The 27,975-nt window shown below is 39.9% G+C and overlaps 1 protein-coding gene across 1 annotated transcript; it reads left to right on the forward strand.

Moving 5' to 3' along the window:
• Nucleotides 1-1,351: 1,351 nt before the first annotated feature.
• Nucleotides 1,352-27,864, forward strand: HOATZ (HOATZ cilia and flagella associated protein). Its single transcript, XM_034667705.1, has 6 exons — nucleotides 1,352-1,540; nucleotides 5,458-5,947; nucleotides 7,031-7,101; nucleotides 24,696-24,755; nucleotides 25,362-25,414; nucleotides 27,689-27,864. Exons 2-6 carry the CDS (start codon nucleotides 5,704-5,706, stop codon nucleotides 27,744-27,746), a joined length of 486 nt encoding a protein of 161 aa, XP_034523596.1. The 5' UTR covers nucleotides 1,352-1,540; nucleotides 5,458-5,703; the 3' UTR covers nucleotides 27,747-27,864.
• The last annotated feature ends 111 nt before the right edge of the window (nucleotides 27,865-27,975 follow it).

Below are 27,975 nucleotides of genomic sequence, written 5' to 3' on the forward strand. Positions count from 1 at the left end.
TTTAAAATAATAATGAAGCTTATATTAGTACTCAGAAGTCTTAAAGTATCTATTAATCAATCTTGCTTTTTAATAAAATTCTATATAATGTAAATATATAAATATTAATTATATATTAATATTGATATGATTACTAAAGTAAAGCTATCTTGATTATCTGTGTACGCAAACTGTCTCTCTCTCCAACTAGACCATAAATCCCTAGACTGTGTTCTCTCAAGATGGTAAATATGCAATATGCTTGCTCCTACTGCTGAAGCCTTAAGAGCTCAAGCAACTTTAGTTATAAAGCCTACTTTTTAGATTGTTTCTGATTTACTCAAAGATAATTTAACATTTTCATATTGAAAGCAACAGTATTGATTAATCAATAAATAGAAGTAAGAAGCTAATGAAGAATCTGGTACACTCTTACTAATGAGAGCGCACCGAAATGCACTCAGAAGAATGAAATTATAAAAATTCCTGGCAGTTCATTTTAGCTAGAAAGAAAATCTCCTCTCATAACTGAACAGATTCATTGATTTTTTAGCTCTTAAAAAGGCATTAAGTTGACTTCAATCTACGCTTGCAGCAACATGTAAACTAGTTCCTAAATATAGTATCATGAATGTTAATAAGGTAGTCTGATGTTTATTGATCTATGTAACAATCAAAACATGGTTTTCTATTTCCTGAGAGAACATATGCACGTAGACAATAGGTTTACAAAGAAGCTGCTAACCTCCACTAATTCCTAATCAGTCTGATTCTTCACTTCGTCCTCTAGAACAGTATCCTCCAAAAGCTATGGAAGATAGAAAGTGTTCAGATGGTGTGTCCGTGTGTGCTAAAAGTAAGTCAGTTTGTCTCCATCTTCTGTAATTCCCAATCCCCATCACTCTGGTCTTTTCTTGAGGAGTGGTAAATTTAACCAATACAAATTCTCCAAAGCTAAAGCAGAAGGTATATGTGTTCTATACTCTTCTGGGTGTGTTCCTAATCATCAGCCTCATATCCTCTCCTTAGCACTCCTTCCCCAACACCCAAATCACTGAAAGCCCAGAAATTCAATAAAACAGCAAACAATCTCTCTGAAAGGTACCTTCCTGGTTTTGTCTAAAACAAATGCAATCTTCTGTTTGGTCATTTAAAACACCACAAGCATTCTTACTTAGATTAAGTCATGGGTCTCCCTGGTCTCCAGGCATGCCTAGACATGAACCATAAAGGGAATGAGATCCTTGGAGTTTCTCTAGTAACTACAAGCCAAATCAACAGCAACCCTAAGAACAAGCATTCTTTAAAAAAACAAAACAAAACAAAACAAAACTGGACAAGGCCACACAAATTTTTTTCTCGTTATTTTACTTTTTTTAGTTGCACTACCTGTAAACCAGACTGCATTAAAAAAAATCGATTTCTGGAGGCAATACATCTTGTTGAATTTTACATACATTTTCTTTATTTTTTTAAATTATCTTTGGAGAAAAGCTTTAAGAATATAAATTTCAAGGCATCTACTGCAGCCACTACCTTGGAGGGCAGCAATCCGGGTCAGGTAAGAAATGTAAGATCAACTAATAATCATAAGATGTCAATCAGGAAGAGGTATTTAATATTGTATTGGGTAAAGCAACTAACAATTTGAAAAAACAGAATTGTTTTTATAATTATGTCCTAACCAAAGCTTGTAAGTCTGCATATTGCTAACGGAATGGATGCTATTTCACTCCTGCATTTATGTATGTATGTGTATTGAACTAGCAAATACAAGATTGGTTCTATGGTTGCCTCTGGAGAGCTTGCAGCTTCCTTAGCTCTGATTCCAGCATATTGCCTGGTATGGCTCAGTACACTGTACGTGTTGAGGAAGCATGAGGGGTTTATGTGATGTGTTTTACAACATCCTGCTCTTGAGAATTAATGTTTTCGGTACTGTACATTTTATACTTTGATTTCTTACTCTTTACTTTGGTGTTCTCAGAACACATGATGCATGTGGCAAAAAAAAAATGTGCTGTCTTTAATAGTGAAAGATAATACTGTAACTCAAACTCATCCTTGGGATGGGTGGTTCAATAGTGTAAGTTTGGAATTTGTTTTGAATGATCTAGATTACTGGCCCCTAATTCATTCGACTAGTGGCATCTATGAAACCGTTTCCTGGGTTTAGGGAATCAGTCCCTAGCTGGGAAGTTGTCCTCTGGGGAAAATAATTTAGAACTAAGCTTTTGGGGTCAACAATGAGTGCTCTATACCAGATGCATGAAGACCATACTGGAAGGTTCCACAAAGTGTGGAATTAGAATATTCTTTATCCTTTCCTAACACATTCATTGAAGGAAAAGAGGGAAGGAGTAACTCAAGGAAAGAAGCATTAGTAGAGGTCTCCCGGGAGTTCTCTGTAACTGTCCTCTTTTGTTCAATCTAGTCCGAATACGCACATAAATACACCTACATCATCAGATGTGGAACTGTGAGAAAAAGAAAATATAACTGGTCACAAGACATTGTTTCTCTGGCCTTCCCAGCCCTCACCCTGAATATCCTAATTTCTCTTGTTTGGAGGGCCTATTGGAGCCTGGCTCCTCAGTCAACCTTCCCTGACAATTACAGTCCTCATTGATGCCCCACCACAGCCTCTTCTGTTTCTCCCCGATTTAATAATTTATTGTATACTGTCTTGACTGGTAAATAATGGGCGTTCACATTGTGTTAGCACCGAGATTATACATACGGAGGGTAGAATGAATGACCTTAGGTGCTGAACATATAGCAGGTGTTTAAATAAGTATGTTAGGACCAGGCTTTGATCGAACTCATCATCTGGCCCACTCACTATTTGATGAGAAGAGCCAACCCTCCACCTCATTGCATGGCCCTCCAAGAGTGTAAGAGAAACCCAAGGGCAAGGCGAGGGGGCAGACGGGACTCTCCAAGGCAGTAGTCCCACATGCCAGAGGCCACCCAGGCCTATCTCCATTTGGAAAATTAGAGCCTACAATTTGGTACCAGGCCAAGCTGTTTTCCCTGACAAAGATGGGCATGAAAACTGGGTGGGCGTGTGGGGCTTCTTGGGGAGGGGTAGTGGAGAAGGAGCCCTTTGTCCCTCCTGCCCTATCAGGAAGAGAAACTTCTCAGGAATCTGTGCCTCGGTCTCCAGGGCCTCTTCCCCGCAGGGACCCGCCCTCGGCCCCTGCTCGCGGCTTCCTCCCCTCCCCCACCACGCCCCTCCTCCACCTCGCCACACCTCGCGCGCCCCGCCCCCTTCGCCACGGGGTTCCGAGGGCGGTTGGCCCGCCACTGCCACGGTCATTCGGCCACTCGGAGCTGCGGGGCGCACGGGGTTGAGAGAGCCGGCTCTAGGGTTTGGGTTACGGACTGAAGAGTTTTCTGGGGCGGAGCGGACAGGGGAGTGAGGAGGTGGGAGCCGGACCCGAGAAAGCGTAGAGGAAAGGACCCGGGAAGGAAAGCTGCGGGGAAGGGCCCTGGGAGGCACGGGAGACGGGCGCGGGGACTCGGCGGCGTCTAGGATGAAGCCGGGAACACTTGGAGTTGGGGGGGCGCGGCCCGGGGGTGCAGGTCCCCTCCGAGTGCTGCCCGCTGGCCTTGCCACGCCAAGTGTGCGCGGGGGTCGGACGAGGGTGCAGGTTGGGTCCGGGGCGTCCGCCCAGGCACGTCGGGCATCGCCCGGGGGGAGACGCGGCCCGAACCCCGCGGCCTGCCGGCTTGGGGGCCATCGCGTTGGCGCCGCCCACCGTCCGGGAGCTGCAGCCCGCGGGCGCCCGGTGCTCGGTTTGTAGGCAGTGTAATTAGCTGATTGTACTCTGGTGCTTACAATCACTAACTCCACTGCCATCAAAACAAGGCACAGCATCACCCGCCGCCCCGCGGGCGGGAGGACGCCACCCTCGGCGGCAAACGGCCAACCCGGAGCGTTGGGAGAAAGCTGCGCTTCGAGATTTGATGCGTCAGCATTTGCTGGGCACAGCATTGCCCGCCGAGCACGTTTCAACCTGCGAGGACACTCCAGCAAACTAGCCGAACGGCTGCTGCTATATACCGTTAAACTGTTAGCTACCCCAGGAGTAAAAGCAAGACTGGGCAATCCTCCTGCAAGGAGAGCGACAAGCGTAAAGCTTAATGGCTTTAACTGTGAGCTATAATGACATTTAGACTTCGGGGAGGAGCCCCCTATGTAACGTTTAATGCTGTATGCTGTGATTCATTGTGCCTCTTTTTCATTATTTAGTAAGGTATTCACCAACCCACCAACTAAAGTGAGCTCCTATTGAACCAATATGATTTGTCTATCACAACGTGTGGGCACCAACTTGGGACTGCAGTGCATGATGGAAGTAAACCTTGTTGTCTGTGAGTCTAGTTACTAGGCAGTGTAGTTAGCTGATTGCTAATAGTACCAATCACTAACCACACGGCCAGGTAAAAAGATTTGGGAATCATCCAAACGAGTCGTCTGTGCACATCAGTGTGTTTGGGGGAAGGTGGGGTTTGGAAATGCTCCAATATTACCCATTGCCTATTAATAGCTTATCCAAGAGAAAACTCAGTATTTTAGCAGCTAAATACACAATGTATAATTTATATGTCTTTATAATTTATCAATTCAGGCTCTTAACCAAAAAAATTTTAGATATATTGGGAAATAGGGTCTTCCCTTCACTGATCTGTGTCATTGTATAGACTTGCAATTATCAACTTTTGAACTGTCTGTGAGACTGTATTAATATTTCGAAAGAATAAAGTGCCATAAGGTCATAAGTTGTGGTTATTACCTTTCCTGACTTGGCTTTATGATGTGCATCTCAATTCCTGTCATGGTAATTACAACTTGGCTATGGCTAAAATGGTTAGATTGTTCCTAGATTAACGAAATCTCCCAGGAAAGTTAATTATTTATTAATATTTTTATAAGAATGCATTAATATTTTTATAAGAATACATTTATTAATATTTTTATAAGAATACATTAACATTTTTCATAATTTATTTTTCAGGAAGGGACTGAGTCCACACATCAAATGAAGTCCTTCTTTTAAGTGATCATTTAGGACTGTTGCAGTGCAGTCAGCTTTTAGTGGGACTGATTAGTAAATGCACTTAGAATCTAAATTCAGCTTCTTCCATGAGATTTCTCTTAAAGGATGGGGCAGAGGGGAATATGCAGCAAAAACTTTATACACAGATATTTCCCCGGTCAGGGCTCTGGCTCCCATAGACTAGGATGTTAGCTGCCCTATTGAATTCTTCAACCATACTATCCACACAGGGCGAGCTGAGCTGTGGCAATCTGGTGTGGAAGGAGAGGTGGGTTGGGGTGGTAGGGCTAAGAACGAAAAGCTTTATTTAGATATATAGATACATTTGGGGGGAAGGAAGCTGGGAGGGGCGGTGGGTTGAAGGCTGACTGAGGTGGTGAGAGAGCTCAAGTACTGCCCTCCTGATTCCCAACAGGACAAGAACCACCCCAAACCCGATGTTTGTTTGACTCTTCCTATCTCGACGCCAAGGCTTGGACCGGTCCCGAAGCCTGTGATACCGCAGAAGTGGGCTTCAGATAGCCCACAGGCACGCGCTGGAGCCCAGCCTCTCTCGGGGAATCGAAGCGCTGCTGGAGGTGGTGGTGGCCAGCTCGACGGTTCTCCGCAGGGCGGGGCCGGAGGAAGAGCGAGGCAACGCAGAGAAGCGTCCTGAGCTGCCATGGAAACGGGCGCCGGCCGAAGGCTTCCCAGCCACCAGGAGTCGGTTGAAATTTGCCCCCAGGGATTACTGGTGTTCACCGGGACTTCGGCACAGGACGCCAACCTGGCCAAGCAGTTCTGGATCGCGGCCTCGATGTATCCTACTAACGAATCTCAGCTGGCGCTGTCCCGAGGTAGCAGTCAGCGCCTGCCGGTGGCCCGGCCCTCCAGGCGCGGTCGGCGCGGTCGGCCCGGTCGGCCCGGTGAGTAGCTGCCTCAGGCCGCCGGGTTCCGCCGCCGCCATCACCAACCAACCTCTGAGGACACCAGAGCCGCTCCCACAAGCAACCGCCCCATCTAGTTCTAAAATAAGAACCTTTCCTTTCAAACGTCTAAACACCCTATACAAACAGGTTTTTTTGTTTTGTTTTTAACTTCTCAGCAGTCCTTCCACCCGGAAAGCGTCAGTGGTATATGTGTTACATCTAAAACCACATCGGAAAGTATCCCTGAGGTTATGGCATCTGTTGGGCTAAACAGTATAGAATAATCTGGGGGAAACGTTATACGTTGACTGAAAGGATGTTAAAGGTGGTTGTTTACATACCCAAGTTCAAACCTGAAAGCCTCGGAGAAAGTTGAAAGCAGAATCAATATTAGGAACCAAGTCCCCAGACCTGTAAGACCTTAGTAAGCCTGAGATATGGAAACTGTTATTATGCAATTTTTATAGGTGTAGAAAGCTTAAATAGCCCCCATTTTTTTTAGAAGGCTTAAATATCTTTAATGCTGTGGTCTTTCCAATAATTTCTTCACTTCCCTTTTGTATATTTTAGAGAAAATTTACTTCCAGCCTTTTAGCCTTGAGAAAAACAGTAAGTACTAAGTCTTCCGCATTTCAACATCCTGATTCCTAGATCCTTCAGAAAATAGGTAATTAGGAGACATCTTTACACTTTGGCATAACTTTGTGAATTGCATCCCAAAACCCTGTCTCAGAGACCATCCTACTTATCCAGAGGAGAATGTCCAAATTCCCCTAACACGTTGAATAGAAATGTAGAAATTGGAAACTCTTTTACTGCAAATATGTTTTCTTCAGAGGCCTTTTCTTGTCTCTGGACTCAGGCTTACTCTTCTAAAGAGATTACAGGTTCCCTTCGGCCATAGCTAACTAATTCAGTCTCCAATTACTTATGAATCGGTTTGTAAAGTTTCAGGACAGTAGGTATTTGTGTTTACCTTCCTACTCTGTTACCTTTTAACATTTATCCAAGTTTATATCAACATTATTATAAAATCATGTTAAAATTATTTCAGATTGAATTTGACCTTATTTCCTTTAGAGACTACAGATGTCACTGCTGAAACCATAAAGATTCAGGAATCTGAGGAGAAAAAAAAGTATCTCCAAAAGGTAAGCCAATATTTCAGAAGGTCATCTGATTTTCATTAGAAATTCATTATTTTCTAAATAATCCCAGTTATTATTTTAAACACATATATATGTAAAATTTTTCTACTTCTGGTACATCAGCTTGAGCAATTAGAGAAACTTTATTAGAATTTTAATTGAAGATTAAAAAATTCTATTAAATTTTGGCTATTCTCAGTCTCTGCAAAAGCCCAAGGATATACAGGAACAGGAGTGTCAGGGAAATGGGAGAAAATGAATTCACACACCTTACCTCCAATAAAGTGCCAAACCATATACAATGTTCTAAGAATGTTGTAATAACTGGAAAAATCAAATAGAATTGACCAGCTTAATAAGTCAAAACTAAAAGATTGGAGGAATGAGTCTGTCATCTAGAACCATTTTGACTAAAGGTTGAAATTTAACAAATTAGCATAGTCAAAGCCACCGAACACATCTCTTTTTGGCAACGTCTCTTGTTTGCTTTTCATGACACGGGCACAGACATTAACTCTGCAATTAATACAGTGATTTATAGGAACATTTTGTTTGGTTAATGGCTAAGTTCCATTCCTGTAACTGCTCTTGTACCATAAAAGCAAAGATAGAAGATTCACTTGGGCCTAATGGCTTTAATCATTGGATACCCTGGCAAACTCTGAAAGCCTGTCGGGAATTCTGCATAGATTACAGAATGATGCATTCGTGTTTGCCGATCACATTAATTCACCTTATAGCTTATTGGTGATTCCTCCAAACAAACGAGGGGATTATAGTCAGCGTTTGCTTCATTCTTGAGGATATTGGGCACTATGTATTTGTACTGGGACTTAAAGGGTGGGATGGAGCCTAATTTTTAGTGAGGTAAAAATCATTAAATTCAACTTCCTCAGCACTTTTAAATTTCATTTTTGGAAGACATTAGAAATAAAAGACTAAAGACACACTATTGTCAGTTCTCGTCATGTTTTGTCAAACAGTTAAGATGATGTGAGTTACAAGTGGATGTTCTGCTAATGGGCTATTTATCAGTAGTCTTAGAACTGGCTTCCTTGCCTCGAGTTCTTCTATATTAATTATTTAATTCTATAATATTCATTGAGAAGTACCAAGTGTCAAGTACCATACTAGATGCTGAGAATACAAAGGTGACATGTGGTCCTTGATCGCAAGGAGTTCAGTCTGGTGGGAGAGACAGCCAATTAAAGTCAAGAACTATGATACATTATTATGATAGACGTGTATGCACGTAATACTACAGGAACACATTGAGGAACATCAAAATGAAGCTTAAGGAATCAAGAAATCTTCCCAAAGGAGCTGAGTTTCAAAGAATATATAGACTTGACTAGACAAAGACTATGCAAAGCCGTCCTCCACAGTACACTAGTTTGTTTCCTAAAACCCAAGTCCAGTTATGCTTCTCTCCTTCTGTATTAGGGTGCTAGGGCTGCAGTTACAAGATACCACAGCCTGGGTGGCATAAACAACAGAATTTTGTCTTCTCCCAGTTCTGAAGGCTGAGAGTCTGAGATCAAGATGCCATCATAGTTGGTTTCTGATAAAACCTCTCTTCGTGGCCTGTGGATGGCCAGCTTCTCACTGGGTCCTCACATGGCACAGGGAGAGAACTCTGGTGTCTCTTCCTCTTCTTATAAGGACACTAATCTTATCATATTAAAACCCCACCTTTATGAACTCATTTAACCCTAATTACCCCCCTAAAAGCCCTATCTCAGAATACAGTTACACACAGAGTTAGGGCTTCAACATAGGAATGGCTGGGGCCACAATTCAATCTATCCACCTACCTTCATTTTTTCCTTGCCTCTCCATTTCTCCAGGATCAAGACCAAATCCTTCAGCACGGTATTTAAGTTTCTTTCCAATCTGACCATAACCTGACTGACTCCTCCTACCACCTTTCTCCTTCCCCTGCACCCTTCCCCCTTCCCCAGTGCAGCCCACTCTGGACCATTGGTTCTCAACCACTAGGCTAGGGCACACTCTGGATCCTCCCCATATGTGCTATCGAAGCGGTGAGTGGATAAAATAGTTTTTGCGGAATCTAAATATACACATTATTCTGTGTTATCTGCCAAATTGTACATTAAGTCGAGTGGGTCCTGCAATGCAGTAAAGAAGAAGATTCTGTTTGTTGAGGGTAGAAGGAGCCCAACAAATCAGCAAGCCAGCAGGAAAGAAACAATGTCACTGAAGGTATGCCTTGTGAGTACGTAGGAGAGCTTAGTCAGTACTGATAGTAGAATGCTGTTCAGACATGCCGTGGTACAAAAGGCAAGAGAATCCTGCAAGAACTGAGTGCTGCTACAGATATCCTCAGATATTATTGTCCTGTGATAGTCATAAGAGCCCATTTAGTGAGCGTGTACCATGTGCTATAAACGTACATATCTCAACTCATATTCTCCTTAAAATAGCCTCCTGATGATTCTCCCCATTTAAGTCAAACCAGCCTAAATGATTTTCCGGTTCCCACAAGTGGAAAGTGGCAGAGCCAAGATTCAAAGCCTCTATTCTAACTCCAAAGCCCGTGAGACTCATTGTATTATAATGACTGCTGGCCATGGCACTGTTCGGGTCTGCTGCCAGATAACCTAAAATTCAAAACTGTAGTAGGAATAAAACAAGTATGAGAAACACTGTTCCCAGACCTGTGAGACTATAAGCTCTTTCTTCAACCTGAAGAAATGCTTCAACCCGTACCTGAAATGCTCTTCCCCATTTGCCTTCAAGGCCCAGCTCAAATGCCAACTTCTCTGGGCCAGGAGAGGTGACCTAGAGACTAAGAGAATGAAGGGCTTCCTCCTGTGTGCTCCTCCAGCAAGTCCCCTCCATCTCTCTGGTCGCATTCGTGTCTGTCTCTGGTCCGTGTTATGGGCCGCTGTGCATGCTTCCGCCTTTCCTGCCAGATGACAGACACCTTGGTGGAGTGGATTCAAAAACAAAGCAAGTCTGGAAGTCTGACTCTGCCACTTACTATTTGCATGACCTCGAACAACCTCTTTAACTCTGTGAGGCTCAGCTTCCTCAGATATAAAAGGAGGAATGTAAAAAAAACTTGACAGTTACGTGCAGCCCCTGGCCACAGTTTGCCTTTAAGAAAGGTAAATTCTCTTCTCCTCCATGAGGATGGAGATCATTTTTTTAATGCTTAAGCCCAGTGTCTTTCTGGTTATTGGAACTCAATATATATTTGTAGATTGAATAAATAAATGCATAATTGAATGAATCAATGAGCGAACATATGCTCTATACAATGATAATTCCATTCTGTTTTGCCTTTCCCACATGTATCCATCTGGCAGATTTTTCTAGGCTGATAGTTTTGCAGGAATACTCCCCAAAGCTAATCTGTTTGCAAGTCGGCTTGAGGAGCAGGTTAGCACATCACTTCTCCTCTCAGTTTTACTTTTATCTCAGGGGTCTCTGTGTGGTGGGAGGAAATGTGACTCCCTGTAATTACGAAAACGTAGAGTCCATTTTTGGGTACTACTGGTTTTCTAGGTCTGTAGCACTCTACCTGCCCTGCTGCCCTCACCATTCTAGAATTTTCAATGGCAGAAAATAAGTGGCGGTGGGAGGTTCTTTTTAGCTAATAGAAAATTTACAACGCTCTATTCAATTTCAGAGAATCTTCTACGTATTTTGGACATAAACATTGATAAGTAAATACCTCGTATGATTTTCATCTTAACATGGGAAAAAGTATTTCCCATCAATTCTCCTAGAGGTTTTTCTTCTACTTTTTCTTAAAACTAATGAAAAATCTAAAAATTCCTTTTCCATGTGTCTTAAAATTACCTTCATAAAAACCTTTTCTCCCAATTGATACTGATTTTTTGGTTGTTGAACTTTTTTCCAACTGTAATGTTATCCTCCGTTTTGGAATGTATTCCAGGTATACATTAGAAATGCTTTTGGTTCGTGGACAAAATGCTATTAATCACAACTACTGTTTCTTTGATGGATATCCATGGCAGAAAATCAAAAACAGTTGAGTCTGTCAAGATTAAATGGCTTACTCTGTCCATAAAGGAAACCTTATAGCACTATGCTAGACTATTATTCTTCCTTTGAGAGTTCTAAAGTAGTCTGAAAACATTATAATAAATGGTCAGCTAATTTTTTGAAATCATAAAACTAATTTACTTTTTAGTTTTGCCACCTTTAAAGAAAGCTCTTTAGGTGATTATCTCTTTATGAAAAGAATTATAAATAATTCATTTGCTGGGAGAAGGAAGAGATCAGAGCAGTATTTTAAAGCATATATAGATGGCATATTGGAGATATCCATCTGGAATCAAAGTTCTGACATGAATGCATACAAACTAAAGATTTTTACAAGAAATTATGCAATCTACCAAACAACATCCCTGATATACTCTTTATTGGGCATGGGGTTTTAATCCATCCTATCACACAACCTGGGCAACCAAGATTGACTATAGTGTAAGTCTTCCTCAAAAGTGAGCTTGGTCTATGGCACTTCCATGAACCAGAAGAAATCGTGCTATGAGAAGATTCTTAAAGGAGAATCTAAGAAGCTTTACAATACTTTTAGTTACTGATTTATGAAACAAAATGAAAGTGGAAAACTTTAATATTATCCTCCATTATCCTACACTTTCAAAGAAATAAGAGGGATACTCAGACTCATTTTAAGTCAGTTTCATAGAGCCAAACCAAAGAGGTAGGAAATTTCCTCAGTGTCATTGCCAGGATGTTCAGATAAAAGAAAATCCTTTTTGGTGTCAAAATGATCAGAATTGGCTTCCCAGACAAACCTAGATTTTCTCAGTAACAGTGTTATCTCGCTTTTTTTTTTTTTTAGTTTTTCTATGCTCTTGTGCAATATTAACAAAGTTCCTTTTCCTTCATAAAGTAAATACCATTAGGAGATGGTAGGTTTCTCCTTCACCAACAAAAGATAGTCATTTAAATTCCCATTGTTCCTAATTTGTCAAAGAATTCAAGTGGAAGAATCATAAAAATAGAGTGTGCACTCACAGTAACAAGCAAATATTTGGTAGCAAATGATAATTAGATTATATAAATATGAATTACTCTTATGTTATCTATAGTACACTTTGTTTTCAAACATTATTCAAACTCAAGAAACATTTTCATTGACAGATGAGATTCCCCTCTTAATCTTCTTTGTAACTTCACAGTCCATGAAAACATACGTGGGGAAAGGGATCAAATAGATGAGATTTGGGATCATATAGGCGAATTCATTGCCCAAGGCAGACCCAGGCCCAGAGCTGGACAAGTCCCCAAAGCATCTTTGTCTTTTTTTTTTCCAGAGATCTATGTACTTTATGTTCTATATACATTCATCTTAAGAACAGAATAAAAACATTTTAAACCCTAAGATACAACTGGTCAAGAACCCACACTAATTATCTCCTTGTAAAACACGATTAAATGAAACCATTGAATGAAGAATGAAGCCCAGAAAGATTGTATATGTTTTAAAATCAATGACAAGACAATAGTGGAAATACGGTCCACAGGCCACAGAACAAAATCATAGTCAATGAGCATTGTATGTTCTCCAAAGGAATTGATACCAAGAAAAGGCAACAGAGAAATGTAAGGTCATGGTACAAAGGTTCAACAGCCTGTAAGAGAAATCTTGCCATGGAAATTAGAATACAACTGTGGAAAATAAGGGAGGACCACTATCCCAGAATATCTGGGCTACTAGACCAAACAAGAAATTGAACAGCAGGGGACAAGATTATTTTCCATATACTAGAACTTTGATACAAGAGAGAGGTTTGGCTATAAAAAAGAAAGCAAAGTCCTAGAAGCATAAATCCTTCCCCCTAACAATGACATTGCTAAACAGTTGTGTTATTCCCTTACTGCCATTACCCAGAAAACTATTTTAAAGCCATTAATATGCAAGATAAAAGTTGACCTATGGTAATTTTTCTTGGCCAAGCCAAAAAATGCTCAAAAATCAATTTGGCTCAGTTGATGAAGTGTCTGACTCTTGATTTCAGCTCAGGTCAGGATCTCAGGGTCATGAGAGCAAGCCCTGCATCAGGCTCCATGCTGAGCATGGAGCCTGCTTAGGATTCTCTCTCTCCCTCTCCCTCTGCCCTTCCCACTCATATGCTCTCTCTCTCTCTCTCTCAAAAAAATAAATCAATCTACAAACGGTTGACTCTATTAGATAAACAAATAAAGGTATATTTTCATTGTTACCTTAATTTGGTAATTTATTAGAAAAATTTACCTGTTATTTAGGATAGTATATCTAAACCTTGAAACTTTTATTATAAAGGATATATTTTTAGAGCACTGAATAACTAAAAACAGAAAAAAGATCATTTTTAATGGTGGTTATAATGTTTTATATATTATCTTTGCATTCTGTAGAGTTTATGACCATAAATGTTGCCCATAGACATCATGTAAACACTTGGTTCAGGGACAGACACTAGCCTATAATATGAAGTTGAGTTGGACTTTGTGTAGGTCTTACTCCATACAGGTAAGGCTCTACACGGAAATATAGGGTCATGCGGGGCCAAGCTGAATGTTTGCCCAAAACAGCTAAAAACTCTGTAGCCTTAAAAGAGATGTAGGCGGGGCACCTGGGTGGCTCAGTCGGTTAAGCATCTCCTTCTCCTCAGGTCATGATCTCAGGGTCCTGGGATCGAGCCCCATGTCAGGCTCCCACTCCGCAGGGAGTCTGCGTCTCCCTCTCCCTCTCCCTCTCCCTCTGCCCCTCCCCCTGCTCATGCTCTCTGTCTCTGTCTCTCTCCTCTCTCACAAATAAATAAATAAAATCTCAAAAAAAAAAAAAGAGAGAGAGATGTAGGCAAGTTCAGGCTCAAAGCTGAAGGGGCAATGCTAAGGTCAGGCAAGAAGGGCCAAGCAAAGCCATATAGTAAAATAAATCATAAGGGAAAAGTTAGGAAAGTCTGATTTGGAAGAATTGGGCAAGATTTATTCAACAAATATTTATTGAGTACCTCTATGTACCTGGCACTAGAGTCCAATGGTGGAGTCCAACATGTTTTAAAGATACAAACTCTATCCTTATTTGAAACTTGCCGTCTAGTCAGGGAGAGAGAGATTTGTGAATTATATGTGATGTTAGGACAACATTTAATAGGGCAGTATTGATCCAATGAAGGGAACAGGAAGGATTTCTGTTGAAGGAGGAGTGGGCATTAATTAGGCCAGAAGCAGGGGTGGAGGGAGCAATGGGAGAGCATTCCAGACAGCAGAGGCAGCTTGGCAGAGATCCTATGCTTCAAAAGCCATAGGGCCTTTCAGAAGATGAATGGCCAGCGAGGTAATGCAAAGGGTAGGCCATGGTAAGAACAGTAAGAAGCCGCTGAAGGGTTTTACATTGGGGGTCGATAATATTGGATTTATTTGGAAAGGTCAGGAGACTATAATATGGAGAATGGTTTCCACTAAGAGATGTATGACGGAGCGAAGAATGGTTTGAAAGTGGCCAGAGCTGAAGGGGACAAACCAGAGAGCAGACCACTGCAGTTATCTACCTGGAGGGCGATGATAAGCTTGGGTTAGGAAAAAATGGATTAGAGAGAGAATTAGGAAGTAAAATAACTAAGGCTTAAACCCTATATTGGATATGAAAGGTGAGGCCGAGCAAGCTATCAAAGATAACCCCTAGTTCTCTGGATTGCATGACAGGTCCCACCGTCTGACACAAGGGACACTGGATAAAGGTCGGGTGTTGCATTGGTGTTAGGTGTTTTGTTTTGTTTTGTTTTGTTGGAAAGCGGAGGGTTAAAAACTCAGCTGGGACTTAACGTTTGGGGTTCCTTGGAGATGAGTGGGTGGAGCTGTCAGGCCTGAAACTCTCGGGGAAGTAGGGCCAGGATGAGGTTTGGGAGTTATCTGATGGAGAGTCCCCCACCCCCTCCTTCTTACAGCCTAATGGGCAAGACAGGAAAGACACACCTGAAAAGAGGAGGGCAGTGCTATTAACCCATTAAGTTATCTATATGCATCCATATGATGAAAACCTTAAGGACTCAGTAGTTAGTTGTTTGTGGAAGATAAGCCTTGGTAATTAGACTGAATCATCAATAATATATCATTCAATCGTATATACTCTATTGAATTTTAAAATGTAATGTTCGTTTTATGCTCCTATTTTTCTCAACATTAAAATTCAAAACTCACTTATTGCTTTTTTTAAAATAAGTGCCTTTTAAAGCAACATTAATCAGTTTAAAATCACTTTCACTTTCATGCACTTATTTTGTGCAAATGTTTTAAAACCAGAGCTACACTCTTCAGGTAATTATTGTTGGTTTCCATTAAAATATGTGTACAGAACTAAGAAAAAATATGTAGCAGAACCAAGAAAAAATATATTTTTTATTCTTCACAAGGGATAAGTTAATATTTTATTGAAATCTACATTAAGAAAAATTGTATTGACTCCCCCTTATGTAATGACGGATATGTTTTTCTCATTTTAGTAAGCTGTCATTTTTAAATGAAAATTATATATGTCAGAGCTGGGCCTTGAGCCAGGATCAATCAGTTTCCAGGAGATATGGAAAGGTGCTTAGATATGCATCTTTTTCCTGCCAGTCAGCATTCTCTCTCTAGTCAATAATCCTCTGGCATCCTCTATCCACTCTCATAGATTGCTGCTGCTAGGTTTTCCTCTGAAAATTCATGCTGGAGAAAGCCTTTTCACTGATTATTCAGGCTATCTTTTAAGGTATATAGTAGATCATTTGAAATCCAACAGTTCTGTGTCTTACTATACTATATGGAAATTGTGGACTCTACATAGCAGATTTCAATTAGTAGGCACGGGGAATGGCAGTAAAGTTATGGAGGAAATTCATCATTGAAGCATTATCAAAATCAGCAAGCCGGCAGGTACATACTGCCTTTTGGAATCAAGCCCAGATCTGAGACTTTTTATTGATGATGCATAATTTTACCTAAAGTCAATGATAATTCTCACCTTCCTCAAGTTGGCACGTGTAATGTGGAAGAGAAATGGAACCCTCTGAGGACTACATCTGAAATTCCCTAGTGCTCCTATTGGACTCCTAATCATAGGCATAGAATTAAAAATTAAATTTAGGAGCCTCAAGAAAGAAAAATCAGATAACTTTCTTAACCTCTGTTAAACCATAGAGCCTTGGCTCTGCCTAGATAATATTCTAAATTTGGAACGTAATTCTCATTTAATAGTTAACTTTTCATCAAAAAATTCTATCATATATTTAATTTATACTAAATGAGATCTTAGAAAGCTCAAAAAAAAAAAAAGAGAGAGAAGCCTCATCAGTTTAAAAGTACTACTATTGGGGCACCTGGGTGGCTCAGTTAGTTAAGTGTCCGACTCTTGGTCTCAGCTCAGGTCTTGATCTCAGGATCATAATTTCAAGCCCTGCCTTGGGCTCCGTGCTGAACATGGAGCCTACTTGAAAAAAAAAATACTACTATAATTCAACTATTCTTTACCGTTTAACACACTTTTGGCAAAGTGCTACATGAAACCAAAAAATAAACAAACTTTGGTCAAAACTGACCTCAAGCTCCCCACTCTGTGTATTCCCATAATATCATTTTCTACTAGAATATAATATTTTCTGAGAGTTGACTATACTTGTCTTATTCACCATGGCTAATCCTAATTATTAATTCTTTATTTTCAAAATGAAGATTAAATGAAGAAACCACCTGTCACTCTGTGTGTGTGTGTGTGTGTGTGTGTTTGTGTGTGTGTGTGTTAAGTGTTCCAAAATCTCGAGGATGTGTTTGAAGGGGTCTAGCAAAAGAAGCATGGGATATGGAGTCAAACCAACAGTATTGGGAATGAGTCTGAATCCTTGGTCCTGCCAGTTAAGTGACCTGAGAAAAGTGGTTAATTTTTATGGGGTTGAGCTCTTTCCATCTGTAAAGCAGTGATAATAATAACACCCACTTCACTGTGTCATGAGGATTAAATGAGTAATCCCTCACACAGGGCCTGTTATCCAGCAGTTACTCAATGAAAGTTTGTTTGTTTGTTTTTTTTTTTTTTTTAAACTCACCTAATCTTTTTTTTTTTTTTTAAAGGATTTTATTTATTTACTTGACAGAGATAGAGACAGCCAGCGAGAGAGGGAACACAAGCAGGGGGAGTGGGAGAGGAAGAAGCAGGCTCATAGCGGAGGAGCCCGACGTGGGGCTCGATCCCATAACGCCGGGATCACGCCCTGAGCCGAAGGCAGACGCTCAACCGCTGTGCCACCCAGGCGCCCCGAAAGTTTGTTTTATCTTCTCTGCTCCCTTTAGGTTTTCTTTTAACCCATAATGGAAAGATAGAATTGTAGCGGGTATAAAATAAGCTTTAGTATTAAATGAAATGCTTTGATAAAGGAGTAAAATGGTGATAATATAGATTATGAAATGATGTAGACACAAAAGGTACAATCCCCCAGGTTTCCACATCCTGATTGAAAGACACAATCAAGGTTGGCTTGTCCGTAGTGTTAAGGAGACTTTCATAGTATTTCCCCATAATCCTATTTTTATTTATCACTTGCAAAAATAAAAAATAAAAATTTAATAAAAATAAAAATTAAAAATATATATATAGATATACATATATATATTATATATCACTGAAAATATATTTTGAAATTTCAACTATGGAGGAAAAATGTATGGGCAGAGTTAGTTAACCCTTCAGGTAAATAAAAGGTACTTAAATTTATCGTAATGCCACTCTCTGCAAGTCATGATGAAGGTCTGGATCAGTAGTTCCCAACCAAAACCCTATCAGAAATCAACTGGGAAAGGACTATTTTCAACTATACAGACCGTTTGCAACTGTTCCTAGAAACCCAGGCAAAGACTCTAGTACAGAAGCCAAGGCTCTCTTAGAGGTGGTGAACAGCAACAGCAATTAGACCCAATTCAGCCCAAGGCAAACCCAACTGATGAGCTACATGGTGGCTAAAATGAGAGTCACCATTAAAATTAAAATAACAAATATGACTCTAAACTGAATAAGTAGCATAGGTTTGGTTTCCTTGTTTATTTTTTTGTGTTTTAGATGGATGAGCCTGTTATTTCTTGAGTTAGTTTGCTAAGTTATTTTTCCCTAGAAAATTGTCCATTTCATCTGTATTTCCAAATGTATTGCATAAAGGATTCAGTGTTTTTTAATCATCTTTTTAATCTCTGTTGTAGCTCTAGTTATTACTCCTTTTCATTTCTAATTATTTGTATTTTTTCTTAATAATTATGCCAAATGATTATCTATTTTAATAGTCTTCAAAAAACCAATATTCAGCTTTATTATTCTCCATCATATTTTTGGCTTCTATGGTACTAGTTATTGATTTTTATTAATTCTTCCTTCAATATTGGATTAGTTCTTATTGTCCTTCTACCTTCCTTCTCTTTTTAGCTTGTTTCTTAATTTTCCATTTTATCTCTTTTCTAATGTATTTACAGCTATAAATATCCCTCAAAATACTGTTTTACAGCTGCATCTCACAAGCCCTATAGTATTTTCATTATTATTCCATTTTTAAGTATTTCTAAATTTCTACTTTGATTTCTAATTTGCCCCAAGAATTATTCAGAAATATGCTTTTTAATTTCCAAATGTATGAAGTCTTCTTAAGACATTTGTTTTCTTATTTCTAAATTATATTGCAGTCAGAAACATAGTTCCTGTTTTCTACTAAACCAAGTTTAAACAGAGTCACCTTTATGTCAATATCCTCAATATGATGCCATCCAGCTATCCTACCCTCTATATTCCTGTTCCCCAAACACACATCTTGTCCCAGGCAAGCCAGGCTTGTCATCATCTTTAGGCACCTTTCTGCTCATTCCTATTTCCATGTCCCATTTATTTTTAACTAGACTGCTATCTTCCTTCAGTCACTGAGCACGCTTTTTGTGTTATGAGCATTAAGTTAGCCCGCTGCTTCTCTAGCTGCCTTTCTCCCTTTGGTGCATGAATTTAAATCCTTAGATTGCTTATTTTGGAGGTCCTTTAATGTTCTTCTGAAATTTCTTTTTTTTTTTTAAGATTTTATTTATTTATTCAACAGAGATAGAGACGGCCAGCGAGAGAGGGAACACAAGCAGGGGGAGTGGGAGAGGAAGAAGCAGGCTCATAGCGGAGGAGCCTGATGTGGGGCTCGATCCCATAACGCCGGGATCACGCCCTGAGCCGAAGGCAGACGCTTAACTGCTGTGCCACCCAGGCGCCCCTTCTGAAATTTCTACAGGTTTTAAAATTACAAACTTATATTAGGGGCGCCTGGGTGGCTCAGTCATTGAGCGTCTGCCTTTGGCTCAGGGCGTGATCCCAGAGTCCTGGAATCGAGCCCCATATCAGGCTCCTCCACTGGGAGCCTGCTTCTTCCTCTCCCACTCCCCCTGCCTGTGTTCTCTCTCTCGCTGGCTATCTCCCTCTCTCCGTCAAATTAATAAATAAAATCTTTAAAAAAATAAAATAAAATTATAAACTTATATTAAGATTTAGTTGCAGCAGTGGATGTGTTTAAATATTTTTATGTGCTTTTTTTCATTTTCTGATATTTGTGCCACCACCATATATTGCATTTATAGTCAATGGAAAGAATTCATATTTTTTTAAATTTCCATGTGAATTAATATATTTCCTCCAGTAGTTTTTAGTCTATTTTCTTCATGTTTATCTTCCTTTCAGACCATCTGTTCCTCTCATTATGTAATAATAATATTTTGAGAACTAACTACATAGCGCATACACTATAAGTCCTTTACTCCCATTCTTATTTAATCCTCAGAACAACTCTGAGAAGTACCATAATTGCCCCTGTTTAATACATGAGGAAGCTGAGGTTGAAACACGTAAGTGACTTTTTCAAAGTTACATAGCTAAAATATAGTAAAGACAGTTTGAATCTGGGTCCATCTGACAATGAACCAAGGTGCTTAAATACTTTTATACCATACTAGTTCCAAGAATGTCTAGATTCTCTGAGCATTGGGATGGTTGCCAGGTGATTAGGCGAAGAATTGGTTTTGAAATCAATCCAATACTCTTCTAAGATAGTCTTAGGATTAAATTCAGTAGTTCAGCTTATACTGAACTATTTTCAAGAGAAAATTTCTTTTGGTAATGTAGATAAGTAATCAGAGGAATAGACACATATGCTATTTCTGATTAATGTTTCACTCAAAAAATTTCAGTCATAAGCCAAAGAAGAAATGGAGTTTTCGTTTAAGAACCAGGTCTTGTGAAGAAAGACTTTCTTTTAAAGTCTAGTGTTTTTTAAGCATTTCTTTAATAACTGAAGATTACCTATGGAGAACGTTTATAATACACTGGAGAATTTGTGGACAGAGGAATTTGCATTACATAATCAAGGGCAAATAATCTCTTGGGTATCCCCCCCTGTCTCCGCCTTTCTTCCACCCGACTCTCTTCATCAGCTCACCTGTAGGCCAGAGGTGGAGTCATGTATCCTCCACATCTGTCCACAGAGGGTGGGCAATCTGTCCTTCTCTTCTTTTTTTTTCCCCACTCTTCCCCATTTTGAAAGCATTGGAAGAAAAATGTTCTCTGATAATAATAATAGCTACCATTTTTAAACTATTTACTGTATACCATGCACTATGTTAAGCAGTTTTTGCATGATCTTCAGTTTCCACAACCTTCCTTAGAAATGAGAAAGCCAAGGCTCAGAAAGTGGCTCTCTGATTTCCTCTGGATCATAAACCTCTAACCTGTGGGTTAGTGATTACAGTTAGAGGGAAGAAAGGAGGAACCAGGAGGGATAGTGAAGGTATTATTTGCCATTAATCATACAGCAGAATTGAGATTCAAACCCAAATGTTTAGCGACCCAAGTCATTTGGCTCTGAAAAGCCAAAAAGAGAGAACTAAGCAATTTAATTCTTGATGTGACAATAAAATTCATTAACCATCTATGAGATATTAAATTTATATATTATCATATCCTAATTTCCTGGAATCAATTTTTATTCCACAATATATTTTTTCAAGAATAGTATATAAATAATATAAATTAAATATATAAATATATAAGAAAATATTATGTTAAAATATTATAAATTCTGATCTCCCTATATTATTTTAAGAATTAATAAATTTAATGACTAAAATGCCTTATAAATATAATAGTCCACTAATGAACACAACCAAAATGATTATTTTTTTAAAGATTTTATTTATTTATTTGTCAGAGAGAGAGAGAGAGAGGACAAGCAGGGAGAGCAGCAGAGGGAGCGAGAGAAGCAGGCTCAATGCAGGGCTTGATCCCAGGACCCTGAGATCATGACCTGAGCCGAAGGCAGACGCTTCACCAACTGAGCCATCCAGGTGCCCCTAGAAATGATTATTCTTTTGTTGTTATAAAGTCACAAGTAAATTATTTATCCCTACTAATAGGGTAAATTGTAAGGATTTTCTCTTACTGCTGAATTTATCTATTATCAAGGCAGAGACTTTATTAGAATAGTTGGCAGTGTTTTTGTTCTGATGACACTGTTGCTTACAGTAGTTTTCTTATTCATTCCCAGGAAACATGTCCAGGAAGCAGAAATCAAATCATATTTGAAAGCTTTGTTTCTCGTACATTATATTATAAAACCGATTTGGTACTAAAATCCATTATAATAAAAAAGGACCTGAAATCAAAAGAAAAAAATGCATTTGTTTTTTACCATAAAATCTGTTTGAGTAATTTTTTACCAAGAAAGGAAGGGCAGGGGAGGAGACGAGAACTGTTCCTTCCCCCACCCTTAAAAACAAATTCTATAATTGGAGGCCATGGTCAGGTTGCACAGGCCGTGAGAACTCACTTTACACCACGAAGCGGGTGTGCCGGCACTGGCCAAACTCCGGACTCAGTGACTGGTGTGACTGTCCTACCGTGAATATGCATGTGGTCTGGACCAATCATAGAATAAACACATCATCTCTCTTTTTAAGACAAGTGAATTTTTAATTTTACTATTATTTTAGATCTCATAACTACATACATGTCTATTTGTATATGAGAAGCATTACGACAGTCTAACTTGCCTGTGGTTACCCAGTAGTTAACACGCAAAATAATCATGTAGTTTTGTTCATAAGGATTTTAAGAACTATCCATTGTTTAATTTCACTTTCTTAAACGTTTTCCTTTTTCTTCTTTCTTTTTTCTTTTTTTTTTGCTTAGGCTAATAGTTGTGTATTAGTGCAATGACTTCATTCAGACATTATGACTCTACCAATTCAGTTCCACAAAAATTCATTGAATATCATCTGCAAAGCACTGCTGAGCTCTAAGGAAGGATAAGATGAATAGACTGAAAGAGTCATGTTAGCAACTATGAGATAAAACAAGGGCAGTAAGATCAATACCTTAATAAAGGTATCAAGTGCTATGTAATCACAGTACGGGAGCAGTTAATTCCAACTGAGTACGTGCAGAATGGAAAAGCTGGAAAAGAAACCGACCTTGAATACCTACACTGAAAACATCCCAAGTCCTAATCTACAGACAGTATTTTATTCAGTCCCTAGCAAGTACACAGGTATTATGAAATTTAGCTTCGTATTTACAAGTACCCCGGATTCGTTTTCTTTCAATGACTGTGGTATATGATTCATGGCCTAAAGCTCAAGTAAAAGTAGAAATCCTGTCCCAGCATAAAAACGGCATAGGCTTATAAAGGCGAGATTCATATGGCATGAACAAGATGAGGCGAAGCCGAGGCCCAGGTGTACCTGCCCCAGGTGCTGATCGCTCGGCCCTGCTCAGGCTCCTCCGCCCCAGTGTCTCTGTGGACGCCCAAGGTTCATAGCTTCCCCTGCGGGGCTCCGGGCTGAGGGTTTCTCCCGAGGAACCACTCAGCCATGCAGCAGCCTCCAGCGCCTTGTGTACTCTGTCTCTGCTGCCTCAGAAGCTTTCATCCCCATCCTGGCTCTATTGCCATCTGGGGACTATGGCTTGGAGGAACAAGTGTGTCTCCTCTGGGCCAACTTTGAGTCTCCCCGTAGATACATACACACCCTAGTACGAATTAAGGGTCTCTTTTCAGGCCTCTGATCGCACCCTATACGAACCACATCGTAGCACATTTGCAACTCTTCTCTGCAATGACCTTGCAGGCGGAACTGCGTTGTTCAGCCCCTAGCACGGTAATGGTACAACACAGGTGCTCTTTATGGATTGAAATGTGTCTCCCTTTAAAAAGGATACATTGAAGTCCTAAACCCCAGTTCCTCAGGATGTGACCTTATTTGGAAATAGAGTCGCTGTCGATGGAATTAGTTAAGGTAAGTTATTACTGGAGTAGGGAGGGTGTCCTAATAAGACAGCCACCAGACGGCAGAGACTCAGGGAGAAAGCCATGTGCCCAGGCAGGCAGGCGAGTTTGGAGTGACAGTTGCCAGCAAGGAGCGACACAGATTGCCAGCCACACCAGAGGCTAGGCGGAGGCAAGGGAGAATTCCTTGTCACGGTCCAGTTGGCCCTGCAACGCCTTGACTTTGGACTTCTAGTGACCAGAATCGTGAGGCAATAAATACCTGGTGTTTTAAGCCAGCCAGTTTATGGTGCTTTGTCACATCAGCCCTAGGAAAACAGGGCCATGCTCAACAAATTTGAATGGGTGGGTGACTTTGAATTTTTACCTATGACAAGTCTGCGTCTATTCTGTTATTTCTTGCCTCTAGTCCTGATCTAAACAGAGTTTCTTTCATTTTATTTGGCCACCTGAAGGTACAAATTTTATTTGTCTGATTCTCTGGCCTTTCTTTTGTTCTCAAATAGCTGCAGGTGCGATTTTCTGCCTGGATGTCTCCGAAACAGAACGTAACTAGGTTTTATGAAAGAATTTTTATATCTATATTTGCCTCTTTTTTATAGTCTGTATCTTGATAAATCTTCATGCCTATACTAAATTCATTTTTACACTTAGGAAAATTTCCCTGAGAGTATGCATGTCTCAAAATTAAAGGCAGAGGAGAGATGAGAGACTGAGACTCTATATGTAAGCTACTAAGAGTCTTGTCATGGGCTTAGGTTGTGGCATGCTGTATGAGTTTGCTGGTCTCAACTATTCAATGGCAGCTGAGTGGGGTGGACAGTGGCTGGGGCTTTGTGGTCAAACAGAGCTGGGATCAACCACGGTTCTGCCACCTCATGGCCTGGGTAAGTTTTTCAACCTTCGTTTCCTCCTTTGTAAAATGGGGTAATAGTAATGTCACTGCTGAGTTATTATAAGAAAATAATGGCATAAGGTACATAAAGTTCTCAGCATAATTCATGTAAAGTCTTAATAAAAGTTATTATTAGATTATTAGATGGGCACCAAAAAACACCCTTCCATTAGTATCAAAATCACATCATTTTGTAAAGCAGCATCCTCTGAAACAGACTGCATTACAAATGGAAAGTATGACTCTATCATGGAAAACACGTTTTTTAAAATTGTACCAAATAATTCCAGAAGGAAAATGCAAAAAAATCTACCCTTTACAGACAAAAGCATTATTATTGAGTCAAAAAACTCACCCACTTTTTTTTCTCCTTTAAACAGGCTAAAAAGAGAGAGGAGATTCTCCAACTCTTAAGAAAACAAAGAGAGGAAAGGATCTCGGTAAGACTGATAGGCGTTCAGGTCAATCTATCTGGGGAGAGGGGACTATGGCAAATTCTCAGAGGTTTTATGGATTGTCCCTATAAATCTAAACACTCATAGTCCAGAGCCTTCGATCTCCTGGTGTGGGGGCAGGATATAGACACCAGGCAGTTTGGTCGTCCTTGAGGAATCAGAGTTCTCCGGAGGGTGCAGCTCTGCTGGGACAGAAATGAGGTGGCGATGTCAGCAGGTTTGTCGCCGTCCCGTGTGGGAAAGCTGAGGGTATTCACACAGGCTTATGACAGTGCTCGTCTTTGTTTTACATGATTGATCCTGCTTAGATCGTACAAAAGCAAATGCCAAATGAAGAGAAACATAATAAAAATAGTAAAACAAATCAAAGCACCCTATAAATGTACAGGTGTACAAACACCTGCTCTCCTATGAACCCCAAATACCCTTCATCTGGAATATTTCTAAGCCCGGTGTCTCCAGATTTAAGAAGCTAGTCTGTATAAACTCTGTGATAATTCGACCTTAGGTTTTTTTTTCAAGTAAGGAAATGTCAGTCAGTGCAAGAAGTAAAAATTGTCCTTTCCGAGTTCTGTTTTGTTTTGTTTTTAGAAAGAACTGGTTTCCCTTCCTTATAAGCCAAAGGCCAAAGTACACAAAACAAGGTAAGTTTACTTCTGCTAAATATGTTCTAACCTTTCTAGTTCCCCCCATAGAAAAGCACTTTTTTTCGTACTCCCTCTGCCTTTTACCCTCAAATCTTCTAAAAACCCACCTACTGTATTTACAGATTTCTTACCTTGAATAAACCTTCTCCTCGTCTACATTAAAGACTGTGTACCCACTTGCATGTCTGTGCAGTAGGCCAGCGTAAAATGGTCAAACGTGACAGCAGATCAACCCTGAATCTTTGTACACATTCCCTTCCCCTCCTTCCCCATTCTGGGCTACGTATTCACCTGCCAACATGGCCTCTCCGCTCCACTCTGTCCTCCTCACACCTCGCTCCCTTATCTGTAGCAACTCAGCGGGTCTTTTAGATTACCCGCTCCCATACCATCAAAGGCATCCCTAAGGTTGCTAAACCTAGGTTCATGTAGCAAGGGCTGTAGCCTCACAGTGAGGGGTTAATAGTCTTATTCCCGGAATAATGTTAGAGCAGGAAGGAGGCACTTGGTCCCAAAGAGTTTAAAGGAAACCACCTATCACCAGTTAATCATTAAAGAAACCCTAACAAAAAGAATCTCTCCATTTTTCATATTACGACTGAAAACCAGTGTGACTAACTCAACATTAAATTGATAAATATATATATTTGCATGCTGTATTCAGGAAAGAACACTTAGAGAATTTAGATTCTTATCTCTCTGGTATTGAGGCTGACTCCCTTTAATGTTATCAAAGTAATACTCTTAAAAAATAAGTATGTCCACAGTAATTTTTAAAAGTTTTTAAAAGAAATGAAAAGATCACTTAATCACCTGGCTGTGTTGTCTACATAACACTCACCAGTTTCATTTTCTTGCTTTTTAGTCAGATGATTTGAATCAGCTTCTAAGGGTAGAGCAAAACTAGTCAATGGAAAGATGCGTTTATCTGATTCAAATAATGGGTGAAGACTGGTACTTACATAGCAGCAGCAATGAGTCCGGGTGCCTTAGGTTTCTGGGCGTATTTTTATAGGAATGCTCAGAACATTCCTGGTATCACCCCTGTTGATTCACCTAAGAGTAAAACATTTCTTCACAGCTTGAATGGATAATTCCTTACATGGTTGCCTAATTCCTTTGTATTCACTGTGCCCACTTTCCCTCCTCTGCCCTGAAGCCTTAGATTTCATTCCATTTCACTGGGACATCTTCCTTCTCTGAGTTACCATCTGTACTGTTCTTTCAGCAAATAACCATACACTACTATGCAACCACATTTTATAACTACTCAACTCATTAACTGTTACATTACTTAACTCTTCATGTATTTTTCTGAGAGAGAGAGGAAGAGAGCACACAAGTGGGGGGGGCAGCAAGGGAGAGAGAGAATCTTAAGCAGGCTCCATGTTCAGCACATAGCCTAACACGGGGCTCAATCTCACCACCCTGAGATCATGGCCTGAGCTAAAATCAAGACTCAGGCACTTAACCCACTGAGCCACCCAGGCGCCCCTCAAGTATTTTTGACTTGTCTATCAACTATATTGCAAGCGCAATGAGAAATTGGGTCATCCAAAATGCCTAGCACACTGACTACCTATAGGAATTTAGAAAATATTGGTAACAAAAAATTTTAGTTCATAAAGTCATGTAGTTCAGTATTAGCTAATTTAGAAGGTGATGCTTTTATACTGTACATTATAAACATTTTTTAATTTTTGAAATATTTTAAATACAATTGTAAAACACTTAAATTTTGTCCCTTTTTCCTCCCTCCACCATTTCTTGTTTTCCCAACGCCCCCTGCACAGAGGAATACACACCTTTACCATCCTCCTCCAAGAGATCTTCTTAGAATAATCCAGGTCCCCTTTTGTCAGAAAGAACTAGAAATAGAAAGGGTGTTTGCAGTAAGGTTTTAGTATCAATATGTTTATTGTTCACCACAGGAATACTTGCATTTTAGAAGAGGTCTGATTGGAAGGAAAGAAGGACCAATTGTTAACCCAAAGAAATCAATTATCAGTGATAATCAGAAGTGTGTCTCTCGGGTGAGCAAAATATATTTAGGGTAGGCGGTCTTTTCCCAAACCCTTCAAATCACTTCACAGCATAATGACCATTTCTCCCAGTTGTAAGTTTATACTTGGTTGCAAAATCTAATGCATAGTCAGAATCCAAGACAGTAAATCTTTACTAGGGAAACTTTCAGAAGTTGTTTCCATGCTACATGGTGTTCACGACTACAGAATTCTGTGTCTTTAAACTGACTCATGTTACTGCCAACAGGAAAGTGATATCAGAGTCAGATAAGGAAGACCAAGAGGAGGTCAAGGCCTTGGACTAATGTGATCGACACATGGGAGAGGATGGCTCACTTAGATCTTGACTTTTGAAACAACCTTCTCTTATGTCAGGATCATTGGGATCACTTTGTTAAAATAGGCAAAGAAATAAAAGTTAAATTTGCAGACTTCCAGGAATGTTACCAGTTATTGAACACTTGTGTCTGCTTTCCTTGGTGGACACTACTGTACTTGACGTCACACAATCATCACTCTCATCTTACACTTCTC

The sequence above is a fragment of the Ailuropoda melanoleuca genome, chromosome 8 (genome assembly GCF_002007445.2).
Source record: "Ailuropoda melanoleuca isolate Jingjing chromosome 8, ASM200744v2, whole genome shotgun sequence".
NCBI lineage: Eukaryota > Metazoa > Chordata > Mammalia > Carnivora > Ursidae > Ailuropoda > Ailuropoda melanoleuca.